Genomic DNA, 14,974 nt, shown 5'->3' with positions numbered 1-14,974 from the left:
AGAGTAGCTTTCGACTTTCCTTTGCTCAAGGACTCTTCTCATGTCTTGATTGGGTTTCAAACTCCATTTATACGCTACTCAAATTGAGTTCATTATACCCCTGTCTTATGAGTCAAATCTTAGCCCGAATGCACGAGGTGTTACAACATGCCTGGATCCTTATCTCCAACAAAGAGCACTCACCTTGAATTGTCAAGATCGATGATTGAGTAGCCTTTTGACAACAACATATATCCTTTCTTTTGTACATTTTCATGTCTTTAATCATGATTGTTCATTATACTATATTTTAATTTGAAGTATTTCAATAATAGAAATCGAGACCAAGAGTACATACTTTCTTTGTAATTTAAAAACATAAAAGTCTCATTTACAATACAAGGAATCAATGACTTATCCCAAAATTTAACATTTTGGTTCTGATATCACTCTTTATACTCCATTATCCTTCTAGACTGAAATAAACACACAGTATACTACTACTCATTTGATAGTTTACTTACTCAAAGACTTTGGAAGAGTTCCACAGGCAGCCTGGGAGAAAGAAGTGGTTGAAGAGGTTTCATTTTAGGCATGGCAATGCCCAAACCCTCACTTAGATCAATGGGTTCCTCATTTGGCATTGAAATATTGAATCCATGAAGTACTCTTGCTAGTGTCAAATTCACTACTTGAGTGCCAAACATCAAACCAGGGCACATTCTTCTTCCAGAGCTAAACGGAATATACTCAAAATTTTGTCCTCTAAAATTAATATTCGTGTGTTCCTTCATGAACCACCTCTCCGGTTTAAACTCATCCGGATACTCCCAAATTCTTGGGTCTCGTTGAAGCTTCCATAAGTTAACAATCAAACCGGTGCCCTTTTGAATGCGATACTTACCAACGTAACAATCTTCGGTAGCCTCTCGAGGCCCTGATAAAGGACCAGGTGGATAAATACGTAAGGTTTCTTTTATTATGGCTTGTAAATATGGGAGGTTAGTGATGTCTGATTCTTCAACCCATCTGTTTCTTCCTACATGCTCATCTAACTCGTCTTGGGCTAATTTCAATGAGCGAGTGTCGTTAATTAGCAGAGACAGTGCCCATATTAATGTCTCCGCAGTGCTCTCAGATGCCGTCATGATAAGTATCTAAGCCAATTCGCAAAGTGAATAATAAGACGTTAGCCGAGTGATTGAACTCCAAATAAAAACTAGCCATCTTAATAAATTGAAAGATAATATGCTTTATAAAAGATACTTCCTTCAGCACTATATTGTGAATACAATTTCTAATATCCAGTTAATTTAAGTCTAAAGTAGGACAAACTAATGTTCAAAAAGCATAAAAAGGATTCAGATTTTTGGACTGATGGACCGATGGAGTAGCCAGTAGTCTAGTTTAGTCGGGGCCATTATGTGATCGAGCCCGCGCTACGAACTTAAAGTACTTCGTCATCCTAATTTATGTGGAATTATTTGACTTCGACACAAATTTTAAAGAAATGAAAAAGATTTTTGAAATTTGTGATCTAAATCAAGCACATATCAGAGATTTTTGTGACTATAAATAATCTCATTAAGTGCAAAATAGAAACTTTAAAGTTAAATTTTATGGATGATGACATTCTTTTCGTGACGGACTAAAACGAAAGTGTGACAGAGGAAATATTTCATCTTTCTCATAAGTTTAGTTTTACATAGAGAAAAAGCTTTTTAGTGCAAATTAATAGTACTTCTTAAAAGTTGCTTGATGAGTTTTGCAAGTTACAAATTTGTTCTATTTAAAAGATTTGGTCACGGTTTTTCTGCTTTTATTTAGCTAAATAAAAGAACAACACACGGGTACAGAGGGAATATTATGTGAATTTGGTGACTTTTCAAAACAAAGAATTAATTAAAAGAAATTTTGTGCAACATATATTCGTGATAAAGCGACAAATAATAGCTTACCAACGTTGTTGCCTTGATAATGGCATCACGATCGTATCCAGACTCCATTGTTTCCTCTGGAAGAGTCGAAAGCATCACATCAATAAAATCAGATTGGTCTCCATTCGTAGAATTAATAACATCACTATCTTTTCTTTTCTGGATGTGTTCTTTTAACCAGCTATTAAACACACTATCAAATTCTTTAAAGGTCTGTTTCATGGCTTTAATGTGCCCACCAATATCCATCCATTCAAGCGAAGGAATTGCATCAGAAACAACGAAAGTTCCACTGAGTAACAACGCTTTCTTTATCGATTCTTTGAATTGCATTTCCTCTGTTCCACTCTTTTCATTTACGCTACTTGAAAATCGCTTCCCAGCAAGCATTCTGATGATTATATTGCACGTTATGTGCTCAAACCAGCTACTTAGGTTCACTTGTGCAGGAAAATCGTTACTACTATTACTAAAATTTAAGTAGTACAATTCTTTAATACAATAATTCACTTCTGATTTACGGACATGTTTCAACTTCTCAAGGCGAGTGTTGGTTAAGAGTTCGAGAGTTACCATTTTACGAATGTCACGCCAATATGGTCCGTAAGGTGCCAAAGCAAAAACTTTACCGTTGTAGAAGTACTTGCTTAATACCATGCTAGGTCGACTTGCAAATATTTTGTCATTGCCATTTGTGAAGCAATCTTTAACCATTTCCCAACTGCTAACAACAAGAGCTGGATGGGCTCCAAGTTGAAGTTGAAAAATAGGCCCATATCTATCAGCCATGAGACCAAGGGTTCGACAGACGGGAAGTTTCCCGTTAAGTAGATGGAGGTGACCTATGATAGGCCACGAGCCTGGAGCTATAGGTGCACCAGTAGCTGATATAGTAGTACTATTACTCTTTGCATTGTATGCATTTGCTCTCTTTCTAATTTTGTATTTGCAAGCAACAAAAAAGGCTAAGAACCAAGCAACAAATAGTACTAGGAGTTGAGCAAGAAAATGCATATTGATTAATGTAGAGCTAGCTAGTAGTGCATGGGAATAGTTTGTTGTTAAAAGTATTGAGTGCAGATAGTCGTATTTATAATTGAACTGCAGGGTTCAAGGGGCCAGAAACTTTAGAATTTTTTTGCGGCCTAAAATTAAAAAGAGGTAACAATCTGGGGACCATGACCTAGACATCTATTACTGTAGGGTTGAATTTACTTGACGAACATGAATAGCGGAGCCGCCGGGGCCTATGGCTTTTTTCATTTCTCCAACAACTCCACTAATTTTTACTGCATTCGTTAAATTCAAACTGACTTTAATTTCTGAACTCCATAAACTATATTTAGAGACTGTTTGGATTGGCTTGTTTTAGGTGTTTTTAAGCCAAAATCGTTTCTAAATACTTTTGTAGTGTTTGTGTTGGATAAAAAAAAAAATTAAGCATTTGTTTTTGTTGGAAATAATAATTCAAAATTTTAGGCAACCAAAATTTATTAGAATTTGATACTTTAATCCATGCTTTGTTAGGATTTGTGGTCAAATTAGTATAGGAATATGTTTTCCCATTTTGAATTAAAGTATTATAAACAGGAGTGCTACTAGCTATTTTCTTAACAAGAGAGAAGAAGAGATACTGTAGAGATTCATAGAGTCTATCAATAAAATATTTTCTTCCAAATTGGTATTAGAACTTCAACGATCCTGGTAGAGAACCAAAGAGCTTTCGCTGCCGGCGGCGGCCATAAACCATATATGTTGTCCGTCTATCCAAAGATTATGTTGGCAAACATCGGGCCAATGATAATTGCATGAAGAATAATCATGCTGAGAATATTGGGAGAAATATCGAAGGTCCAAATATGTGCAAACAAATTTGCACAAGAGGAAGGAACTGTCTTCGCTAAAAGTTGGCTGGAGAAGTGGATTAAAAAAAAAAATTGAATATTGATGAGAAGTACATCAACTATTGGAAGTTCAAGAGAAGTGCTTCAACACAATAAAAAAAAAAATAAGGGAAAATTTCAGTAATGTACAATCCAGCATACAAATTACATTTGCGTAGCCATATTTTTAAATTACACCGCATAGCCACTTTTTGACGGTATACAACATTATACAATAATATACAACTTTATACACCTATTGTAGAGAATGTATAAACCTTGTATAATAATGTATAAGACTAGTATATAATATTATATAAATTTATACAAGAGATGTTTATACATGAGAGAGGTTTATACATAATGTATAAGGGGTGTTTATACACACTTCTACACCGTATAAAAGTGTATAATGGTGTATAAAAGGTGTTTATAAACACTTTACTAAAATCCTAGATTTGATTCCCCGGAGGTGGTGGGTTTCAGTCGAAAATTCAGGTTGGTGGCGAGTAACAACACCAATGGCGGCGGCAATGGAATCGCGACTGTACGTGAGAAGTTGATGTTTGATCTCCAAATAGAGGTTGTACACTGCATACCGTGGAACTTACGGACTCAGGTCGGCGGCGAATAACAACACCGACGGTGGATCTAACAGTGGCTATAGCGGGTAAAAAAGCAAATATGGGTTAAACGGTAATTACTTTGCCTAAACTGTCATACAGTGTTATTTTCCCAAAAAATAATGGGAGTTGGAGAGAAGTGCTCCAACTATTGGAAGCTAGAGAGAAGTGCTCCAACACAACCAAGAAAAAAAATAATAGGTGTTGGAGAGAAGTGTTTCAACTATTGGAACTTAGAGAGAAGTGCTCCAACACAACTAAGAAAAAAAAATAATGTGAGTTGAAAGTGCTTCAACTATTGAAGGTTAATGAGAAAGTGCATCAACAAAATGGAATGTTGGAGAGAAACTACTCCAATGTTTGTGAAGGTTGAAGAGAAATTTCTTCAACGAAATTGAATGTTGAAGAGAAAGTGCTTCAACAATGTAGATTGGAGAGAAAGTGCTCCAACAATTGAAGGTTGATGAGAAATTGATTAACTAAATGAAATGTTGGAGAGAAAGTGCTCACACAATTGTGAAGGTTGAAGAGAAAGTTCTTCAATGAAATTGAATGTTGAAGAGAAAGTGTTCAACGATGAAGGTTGGAGAGAAAGTGCTCCAACAATTGAAGGTTGATGAGAAAGTGCATCAACAAATTGGAATGATGGAGAGAAAGTGCTCTAGCGATTGAAGGTTGAAGAGAAAGTGCTTCAACAATTGAATGTTGGTGAGAAAGTGCATCAACAAATTGGAATGTTGGAGAGAAAGTGCTCTAACGATTGTGAAGATTGAAGAGAAAGTGCTTCAACAATTGATGGGTTGGAAACAAGTGTCTTTAGCAATTTGAAGATGGGACAAGTGGATCAAGAATTAGATATACAATTTTGAATTACGGGAGAATGTTGAAAATAATAATTCAAAATTGTTGGCAACCAAAATTGGTTAAGATTTGATACTTTAATCCATGTTCAGTTAGGATTTATAGTCAAATAAGTATAGAAATAGGATTTCTTGTTTTGAGTTAAAGTATATTTTTATTATTATAAATAGGGGTGTTACTAGCTATTTTCATAACAAGAGAGAATAAAAGATATTGTAGAGATTCGTAGAATCTATCAACAAAATATTTTCCTTCATTTTTAAGGCAAAATTAACAAAAATAAGTCAAAAGTCGTAAGTTAGGATTCTTAACTTATGACTTATATTATGCTTATGAGCCATAAGTTTATGAGTCCATCCAACTAGGTTTTTAATCGCATAAGATACTTTTAGGGCCTGTTTGGAAAGCCACCCAGGTAATTGTAATTGGGTGTAATTACACAGTTTAACCTATTTGTTTGACCAAGTAATTACACAGTTAAGTGGGAATTGGATGTAATTGAGAGCTGTAATTACACTCTTCAATTCTCAAAGGGGGGTTAAGAATTGAGTGTAATTACAGGGTTACTTTTTAGTTTGTTTATTTTAATTTATTTTTAATTTCTATTATTTTAATTTCTTTTGATTTTTAATTTATTTTTAACTTCTATTATTTTAATTTCTTTTGATTTTTAGTTTCTTTTTTATTTCTACTTTTTAATTATTATTTTTTATATTATTTGTTTTTCATTTCCTTTCTTCTCATTCTCAACCTTTACTTCTTGTGTTTTCATGTAATTGCTTGTTTTTTTTTTTTTAACTTATTATTTAGCATAACCGTGTTATTATTTTAGTTTTTGAAATGACAACTCTTAATATTGGAAAGAATGAGTCATTAACAAACTTGATATGTAATGAGTGACATTATTAAAGTAGAATTTCGTTGTGAATGAGGTTATAGACTTATATTTTCTCTTTCTTTTGAATTGTTTACTTAAGTTACGTTGGAACTTACTTACGTAATGTTAGAATTTGACATAAGTGTATTATAAAACTTTTTCTTTTGGATTTTGAATTTAGGTTATATTTTCAATTTTAAGTTATTTGCTTTCACATTGCACGTTGTTTATTTATTACTAACATTTGATGGATTTTTTGTTATTTTTTGTGTCAAACATTTGAATAAAGTTATGGCATTATATTTATAAATATTATTTTTTGTCAAACATCCAATCCATGACGTTCTCACAAAAAAAAAGTCTTCTCTTAAGTTTTATAATTAATTAAATTTAAATATTATTAATTTGAAAAATAGATATCAATTATTTTTTACGGTATTAGTTACAAATATATGATTATTAATTAATAAATTTTCAAGAAACAATGTGTTATTAAATAACTAATTTAATATGATTTATAAAGACAAATATTTTTTAAATATTAATTTTAAAAATTTTATAATTAAATTTTATTTTTAAATTAAACTAATTGTGTAATTACACTTTTGCAACCAAACAACACGCTTGTAATTATACCGTAATAACGTTATGACAAATAAACAGGTCATTGTAATTACATTATTGTGTAATTACTAGGCTATGTAATTACTACCCTAGTAATTACACCAATTCCAATTACCCGGTGGCTTTCCAAACAGGCCCCTAAGGAATATTAACCCAAAAAAAAAAGGTGTTACATTAGTGTAAATGCATTTTCTTTTGAATTGTGAAAGCTCTCAATGATAGTTTCTTAAATTTTGAGGAGCTTACGTGAAATCATATATCATATATCATATATCATATCATAAATATATCATATCATATATATATATATATAAAAGCAGGACAAATCCCGCTGACATAGCGCCATAAGAGAGCAAGATTCTTATTTATCTTTTCTCTCCAATTTTTGACTTTTCCCATATTTTCCTGTTTTCCGTCTTATTCACAAATCCAAAAGTCACTTCTTAATTACACCTCCTCTCTTCCCTTTTATTTCTCCTACTATTTCTCCCATCATTCACGAACAACCCAAAAGTCATGGTAACGTTACAAGTTTCCAAAGACAGTTATAACTCTTGTACTTTCACCACTGCTTGCTTTACATTTATAGAGCAGTTATCTTTAAACATTTATTAATCTGCATATTCTCTTTCTTCCATTTTTATAGCCCTGCATTCTATAATGGGATGACAAAGAAAATCAATATTAATGTCGAAACAGAGAAGTTCTACGTGCAGGGTCCCAATGACAGAGAAGTTGTAATTTTTAAGTCATATATATGTTGGCAAACATAAGTCAATCAAGAAGAAGGAAGTTCACTGGCAGTGGAAGATTCACCGTGAGATGGTCATATGTCACATATCACATATGAGTTTGATAAGTGTAAGTATTGCATTGAGTAAGTTTCCAGTTTTTATGATTTACAATTATATAGTCTATCTTTTTTGTTGCTTATTTTAAGTGTTTATCCAAATAGAAGGTATGCACCCTCCAAGAACAATAATCCAGCGCTAAAAGGTTAGAGTTTGTTCTTCAAGGAAATCAGAAGTCGTCTTCTAATGATAATTTAGTTTCTAATAAAAATTACTATTTCATGATATAAATTCTTATTCTCAAGTAATAACATATTAAGTGTTTTTATATGGGTATTACTCCGTAGTAGTTTTAAGATGACATTTATGCCTTTTTTACTTTTACTCTTCGGATCTTTCTTAATTAGATAGAATTTAAGTAAGCTTTGTTAGTAATATGTAATTTATTTGAACAAAAAGAATATGTAATTTACCGTCCATTACATAGAAGTAAATGTTCTAAATAAACTCAAATGTATGTCACTTATGTGTTTCTTTCTCATATAAAAAAGGGATCATATGTCCTTTGTCTAAATTAATATTATTTACAACAACATCTCTTAAATTTCCTTTCAAGTAAGCTTGTAAATTGCTTGTAATTAACTTTTAATTGAGAAGACTACTCCTTAAGAGGTGTCATTTCAAAACTACAAATAGGTAGGCAGTGCTTTATTTATTTGAATTATTTTGCTTTATTTTCTTATACATTAGTTTTTTTCTAAAAAAATCCACATGTTTGTCGAAGTTTATATATTTATTATTTTATATTTAGTACTGTAAAAAAGTTAACTTTGATATCAATTGAATTACAAAATAAATATCTAACTGCGCGAAGCACGGATTAATTAACTAGTCATTAATAAAGAGAAGAAAATGAATTATGGGCAGGCATCAGTGGGTGTTAATGAGGTATGACTAATGCGTCATGACCTGTGAAAAATTTAACAACAAACAATAAAAATAAGATAAGTAGGATAAAAATAAATAAGTCATGCGAATGTGTCTTGTGAACGATCTACTAAGATAAATAAAATAAAAATAGTATCAAATCATGTCAATCCGTTATGACTTATGAACAATTTTACAAAATAGGTAAATAAAGATACTATCAAGTCATTTCAATTCATCATAATTTAATTATAAACAATTTAATAAGATAGGTAAAAGAAAGGGCATAATACAAAATTATGTCAATCCGTTGTGACCTCTCGCATTGCATATACTCAGAAGTTGGTATGCGATTAGGCCAAGAATTAGCCTTAAGGCTATATTATTTTAGTGAGCGATTCAGGAACGACATGATTGGTTGCTAATTGTTTCCGGTAATGAAATTTGCTATTTTCTTAGGGTTCAAATGCAAAATCTCTTATTAAAGGCGGAAGAATCTCATACATTCTATCATGCTTTTGAATGGTTCAATTTTTCTTTTTTCCTTTTTTTTTTTTTTTTTTTTTTTTTGTCAGTAGATACAATTGGTTTCTCAAAATCTTAAAACTTTTCAATGGTTGAGAACAAAGTCTGTCAATTATATACTCCCTCCGTCCATTTTTACTTGTCATGTATTGACTTGGCAAATAGAATGTCACTTTTACTATATATCACCCCAACTATTAGTAAGTAGTCTAATGATTGAACATGTTTTTAAAGTTGTGCAGCCACTAACAATTTATTAAATAGATTCCACCACTAACAATTTATTAAATAGATAAATTATCTCTTATAAATTATCTCTTGATTTCCTAAACTGAACAAGTAAAAGTGGACATCAATTTTTAATATACAGGACAAGTAAAAATGGACGGAGGGAGTATCCAAACTTGAGAAAAGGTGCAAATATACCCCTCAACTTTGCGATTTAGAGCAGATATAGCCCTCGTTAAAAAGTGGTGTATAAATACCCCTGCCATTATAAAATGGTGCAAATATACCCTTTTTGCAGACAAAATTTTTTGTAAAAATCATTTAGCTTCTTTTTAATTAAAAAAATGTCACGTGGATTTAAAAAAAGTCTAGCCATTTTTCTTGAGTAGACATATTTTTCTTAAGTCACATAGTAATTTTTTTTTTGTGGGTCGAGTCTAATTCGTTTAAAAAAATGGGTAGAACGTATGTTTTTAAAGTCACACTTTTTTTAAACGAACCAGACCCGACACACTAGAAAAAATTACCATATGACTTTAGAAAAATAAGTCTACTCAAAAAAAAAAAAATGGGCAGACCTTTTTAAAGCCACGTGGTATTTTTTAAATTAAAATATAAACTAAATGATTTTTTAAAAAATTCGTCAGCGAAAAGGGGTGTATGTGCACCATTTGTGTAACGTCAGAGATATATTTGCACCATTTTATAACAACACGGATATATATACATCACTTTTTTAACGAGAGGTATACCTTATCTAAATCGCAAAGTTGAAGGGTATATTTGCACCTTTGCCCTCCAAACTTTGATGAAAATGAATTTCATCCAAACTTTTAGGGACGCGGCTCCTCTCGAGTAGAGGTTGCCTCCATTTCGCCCGGTTCGCTGTCAGATGATAGAGACGTGTCCTTTATTAAAACCTACGGACCAAAGTTATTGTTTTCTTAAATGCAAAAGAACCAAAATAATTAAGAGAGGCACACAGCCTTTTCACTCCTTTTGATTTCTCTTTTCGATCCATGAATTAGTGTCATAATCATTCTAACCCTTATTTTAATTAGTCTGTTTACTAAATGGATGGATGGAACTGGTTAAAAAGGATCTGATATAGCTATGATTAGAGAGAGAGAGAGAGAGAGATTATAATTTGAAGAACACGGAGCATTCATCCTTAGAAAAAGAGGAAGAGAGTACTGTGAATATGACTATCCAATGGAAACGACCAGATTATAGCGGCTATGACGTGAATGGCTGGAAAGAAATTATAATTATAACTCATTTTGCCGCAATATCTATTAAAGGTTCCAAAACCCAGCTATAAGAAGTACAAACCCAACTGCAAACCTGTTTACCTCGAAATTAGGTAATAAGTTGAATTTATAAGTAAGGTATAGGATATGTGGATAAACTTTAATCTATTTTGATTTTTGGGGAAATGTATGTGTGGATTCGTGTATAATGACTTATATTTATAAATATATGTGTTAATAACTTGGACGAATATGTTAATATTATGGATTCTAGCTAAATATATATGTATATTGTGGTGCTATGTCGTGTTGGATGGATGAATCAAGCCAAAGAACACTACAAATCCGGACCAAAATCAGAAAGAGAGAGAGAGAGAGCTTCAATATAATTTCTATTACAATGTCCTAGATCTGAAAACAAGCTAGCTCTTAAAAGTAGGGAAGTGCCCCTATTAATAGTTTTGCCTATGGGCCTTTCATATAACACGAAGCCCTTTTAGAATAAAGGAAGCCCAAAAGGATAAGGTTGGGTCGTACGGTCTGACACCCGTACGACTGGCAGCATTATGTGGCAAAACGGTCTTGACACGTGGCAATTGAATAACTGATCAACCGGACTAACGGCCACGATCAACTCGGTCATGAAGATACCGGACTAACGGCCACGATCAACTCAACCATGGAGAAACCGGACTAACGGCCACGATCAACTCGGCCATGGAAAAAATCGGACTGGCTGTGATGAGGAGTTTGCCCCGGATAAATCGGACCTTACGGTTTTCCTCCGACTTCTTCTGATCAACCACTTCTGATGCAATACCCCCGGTCTGAGCGCTCGCACTTGTTTCTCCCTTCCCTTAATCCCCGGTCTCACCGATCTAGCATTAATCCAACTTTTACCGTATACAGATAGTCCCCACACTTTCCGGACCGAAGTTTTGTTGGAGTAACGGGAAGTGGATGAGTCACGAAACCGGTGGTTCCATAAGCCCGTTCTTATCTTTTCATTTTGGCGGGAACAGTTACGTCACGTCCTTCTGCCATCAGCCACGTGTCACACCCCGAACGGCCAATTTTAGTAACCGCCGTAACGCACGTCATTTCAAATCACGTCTCATTAATTGTGGGACACGTGGCATCCCCCGGTTGGTTGGGATCTATAACCGACTCGGTTCCCATGCCTATATAAGGCCTTTGATGCCTTCATTTCTTCATTTTACCACTTTTCATTTTACTTATCTCTCTTCACTTCCAAATCATCTTCATCTTCACTTCCAAATCGCCTGCATCTCACAGTTCTCGTTGATTCAACCGTTCTCATCCCCAAATTCGTTACTTACGTTGATTGCAAGAACCTTGCCAACCTCTCATATGCTGTTTTTCGATTGAAAGCGCTGCTTCGTTTCTTCTCACTTTGTCATTTTCAATTCTTCTTTAATCGCTGCTTCTCTTTTCTTAACTTGGAACTTCTTATCAAATTTACAATCTCCTTTTCCATTTCTTCCAAATGTCTGCCAACACCGAAACCACTTCCCAGGACGTTCCCTCGGTTTCTTCTCGAGGCGAGGCCGGTTTCTCAAACCAAGGGAAAAAATGTCGCCGAGCCTCTTGCCCGCTTTAGACATAGTACCATCCAAGCCCAACTACAACAAAGAATTCGAAGCCGAGAAGCCTTCCTTGGTTGCGGACAGAGGGTACGATGTAAGGCGATATCCCTCGTCCATCACCGAGGATAAACTTGATTAGGTCCGGGCTGATTGCGGATGGGATAATCATCCGGTGCAAGTGTTCGCCCCCGGGCCAGACGAGTCTATTACCGACCATAGGGAAGGCTTCTTGTACGTTTACACCTTCCCTTTACGCTCAAGCTCGACCCCCAATTGATCCAGTTATATTAGAGATGTGTAGGACTTATAATGTAACCCTGGCCCAAATTGGTCCGATAATCTGGAGGACCGTGGCCTGCCTCCGGCTGTTGGCCAACAATGCCAAAAAGGAATTCACGATGACCCATTTAATCCGCTTATATTCCCCGAGGCGATTCCGAGGGGGTGTGATAAAGCTCGCCAAGCGAGGCCGGAATCCGATCTTTTCAAAGATGGATGAAGACAGAGACCGGGGCTGGTTAGAGCGCTTTGTCCGGGTGAGGACCGCGGACATTATTCCGGCTGAGTATATACCCTTCCCGAAAAATGGAACGATAACCGTAAGTTTCTCAGTTCTCCCTTCAATAATTATTCTTGAATTGTTTCATCAAACCCTTGTATTTACACTCTCCCCTTCTCTTTTTATCAGCCGTGGCATGGATACCTCCGGCCATCCCACACATGAACGAGTGGGTTGAAGCACTTCTCGGCCACCACACCCATGAAGAACTGACATGGGGAATCCTGTCGCGTGGCCGATGGGTTGCCCAAAATCATGGTAATACTATATTTGAATTAGGATAACGTATCTTCTGCTTTTTCTTTTCCTTTCTATAACCTCTTCGATATTTAGGTTTACCAAGGGCTCGGTGGAGCCCAGACCGGGAGGCAATGAGAGCAAGCCGTGCCGGTACCGAGTAATCCGATTCCGCCGGGTCATCCGTATCATCGCCAACAAAAGGCGAAGAAAGCCCTGGACAAAGGGCAAAAGGCCGAGAAAAGGGCAAGAAGCGTCGTTCGGGCTCTAAGAGATGAAGAAGAGCCGATTTAATTATCCGAAGTGGTCGGTGTGGCCCCCTCCATCGAGTCTGTTTCGGAGGAAGTTGCTCCCCGTTCCGCCACTTCCTTCGGCCACCGGGAGAGACCTTCCGCTCGGCTCTCTCGCGGTGGGGAAGAAACCTTTTACCCGGCACCTCTAAGGTCCATTGAATTCATTGATATTTCAGGTGATGCCTCTTCTGAGGAGGTTCCCCTGCAAAGGACAAGGAGATCCGGGCTTGACTCGACTGTTGAGGCCGAACAAGGAGCTGAGCCGATACCCGACACTGAGGCTCCAACGGATACTGGCTCACTGCCCGCCGGGGACCCAGCTGTAACATTCGAGGCACCTGCTCCTACCGAGGTCGTCGATTGGTCGTTCTCGCCTCTCCTACCGCTCTCCGAGGTCGGACAACCTCGATGATATGTTTTTGGAAACCCCTCCTGCAACCGGGGAAGCTGCCGGTTTCGGACATCTTCCCATCTCTCGAGCCACGAGGGCAGCTAGCCGGTCCACCGAAACTGGTGCAAGGGAGAGCTTAGTGCGCACCTTCCCGGCTCCAAGTGTGGAACCTAGGAGGATAAGATCGGTTGTAATTACCGTCCCCGAGGACTGCAGCTTTTTGTCTTGTCCGATGGGAGTAGCAACCTATTTGAGGCCCCTCGTCTCGGACTCGGATAAGAGAAAGATGGTCGGAGTCCCCCGCGTAGTCTCATTAACGAAGGCATGCACGTAGGCATCCCAAGCTTATTAGCCTATCCTTGCGTAATTCGATGTGAATTTTAGTTTCTCGTTTAACTTCTCTGTTTCTTTTACAGAGTGTGGTGCTCATCAATGAAGCCTTCATCCGTGTTGAGCAAGAAGTAGACGACCTTAGAGGTCAGCTGGATGCCCAGGGTCGGGAAACGGAGAAGTTCCAACACCTTTTGCGTGCCGGGGAAGGACGAACCGATCCGAGCCGTTGCCTCTTTACCAACCTTCGCCCCGAGCTTGACGCAAAGAAAGGCTAAAAACCTTCGATTAAAGGATGAGATGAGCTGGTCGGGATGGTAGAGAAGAACCGGCTTCTGGAAGCGGAGAAAGTCGCCCTTAGCCAAGACAACGCACGTTTTTCTTCAAAGCTTAGCGAGCTCGAAACCACGATCTCTCAACTCCGAGGGGAACTTGACTCGGTCAAGTCTGATGCCGTGAACATAGCCGAGAGGCATCGGCTGCTTGAATCCGAGAGTGCCAATTATAAGGAGAGAATGAAGGTGTTCGAGCGAAAAGCCGAGGAGAGGGCCCGAATATGCGACAAGTTGAAAATCGAGCTTGAGGAGACGGCCGAGGCAAATGATCTTCTTAAAGCCGAGCTTGAGTCGGCCACTCAATTCCAAAGAATCCTCTGTTGCACCCCAGAAAATTTCGTGTTACTAAGGCTACAGACGGCTTAATGTGAGCTCAAGGAGGAGCAACTATTACAAGTATAAAGGATAAAATTCTACTGTATTAGCATGAGGATAGCATGAGTATGATATTTGAAATTCCTACAATATGATTGGAATGATACGTTAAAAGATATATAGCCCTCGTAACCGTAAGCTTCGATGTGGGCCCACATGATGGGGGTTTTATAAAGGACATATGATAAGTTATATGAACAATATATGTGAAGTTAAACACAACTCAAAGCAAGGACCCGAGCCAAATCCAAGTGTAAGCCTCCAAAAAGATGTTTTTAAGTTACGTTTTCGGGTGATCCGACTTCGGAGGCCATAATCACTATCATTATTTGGGAATTTGGG

At 36.6% G+C, this 14,974-nt stretch overlaps 1 protein-coding gene across 1 annotated transcript in view; it reads right to left on the bottom strand.

Moving 5' to 3' along the window:
* Positions 1-380: 380 nt before the first annotated feature.
* The window catches only part of LOC132062322 (xanthotoxin 5-hydroxylase CYP82C4-like), a 29,251-nt gene continuing 14,657 nt past the window's right edge, over positions 381-14,974 (bottom strand). Inside the window, exons 4-5 of the mRNA XM_059454915.1 lie at positions 1,938-3,017; positions 381-1,136 (exon numbers count right to left, since the gene is read on the bottom strand). Coding sequence (XP_059310898.1) covers positions 504-1,136; positions 1,938-3,017 — 1,713 coding nt within the window. The 3' untranslated portion in view covers positions 381-503. The remainder of the gene's footprint in view (positions 1,137-1,937; positions 3,018-14,974) is intronic.

The sequence above is a fragment of the Lycium ferocissimum genome, chromosome 1 (assembly GCF_029784015.1).
Source record: "Lycium ferocissimum isolate CSIRO_LF1 chromosome 1, AGI_CSIRO_Lferr_CH_V1, whole genome shotgun sequence".
Classification (NCBI taxonomy): domain Eukaryota; kingdom Viridiplantae; phylum Streptophyta; class Magnoliopsida; order Solanales; family Solanaceae; genus Lycium; species Lycium ferocissimum.
Note: the sequence above shows the minus strand (reverse complement) of the source record. Positions and strands in the feature narration are given on the sequence as shown.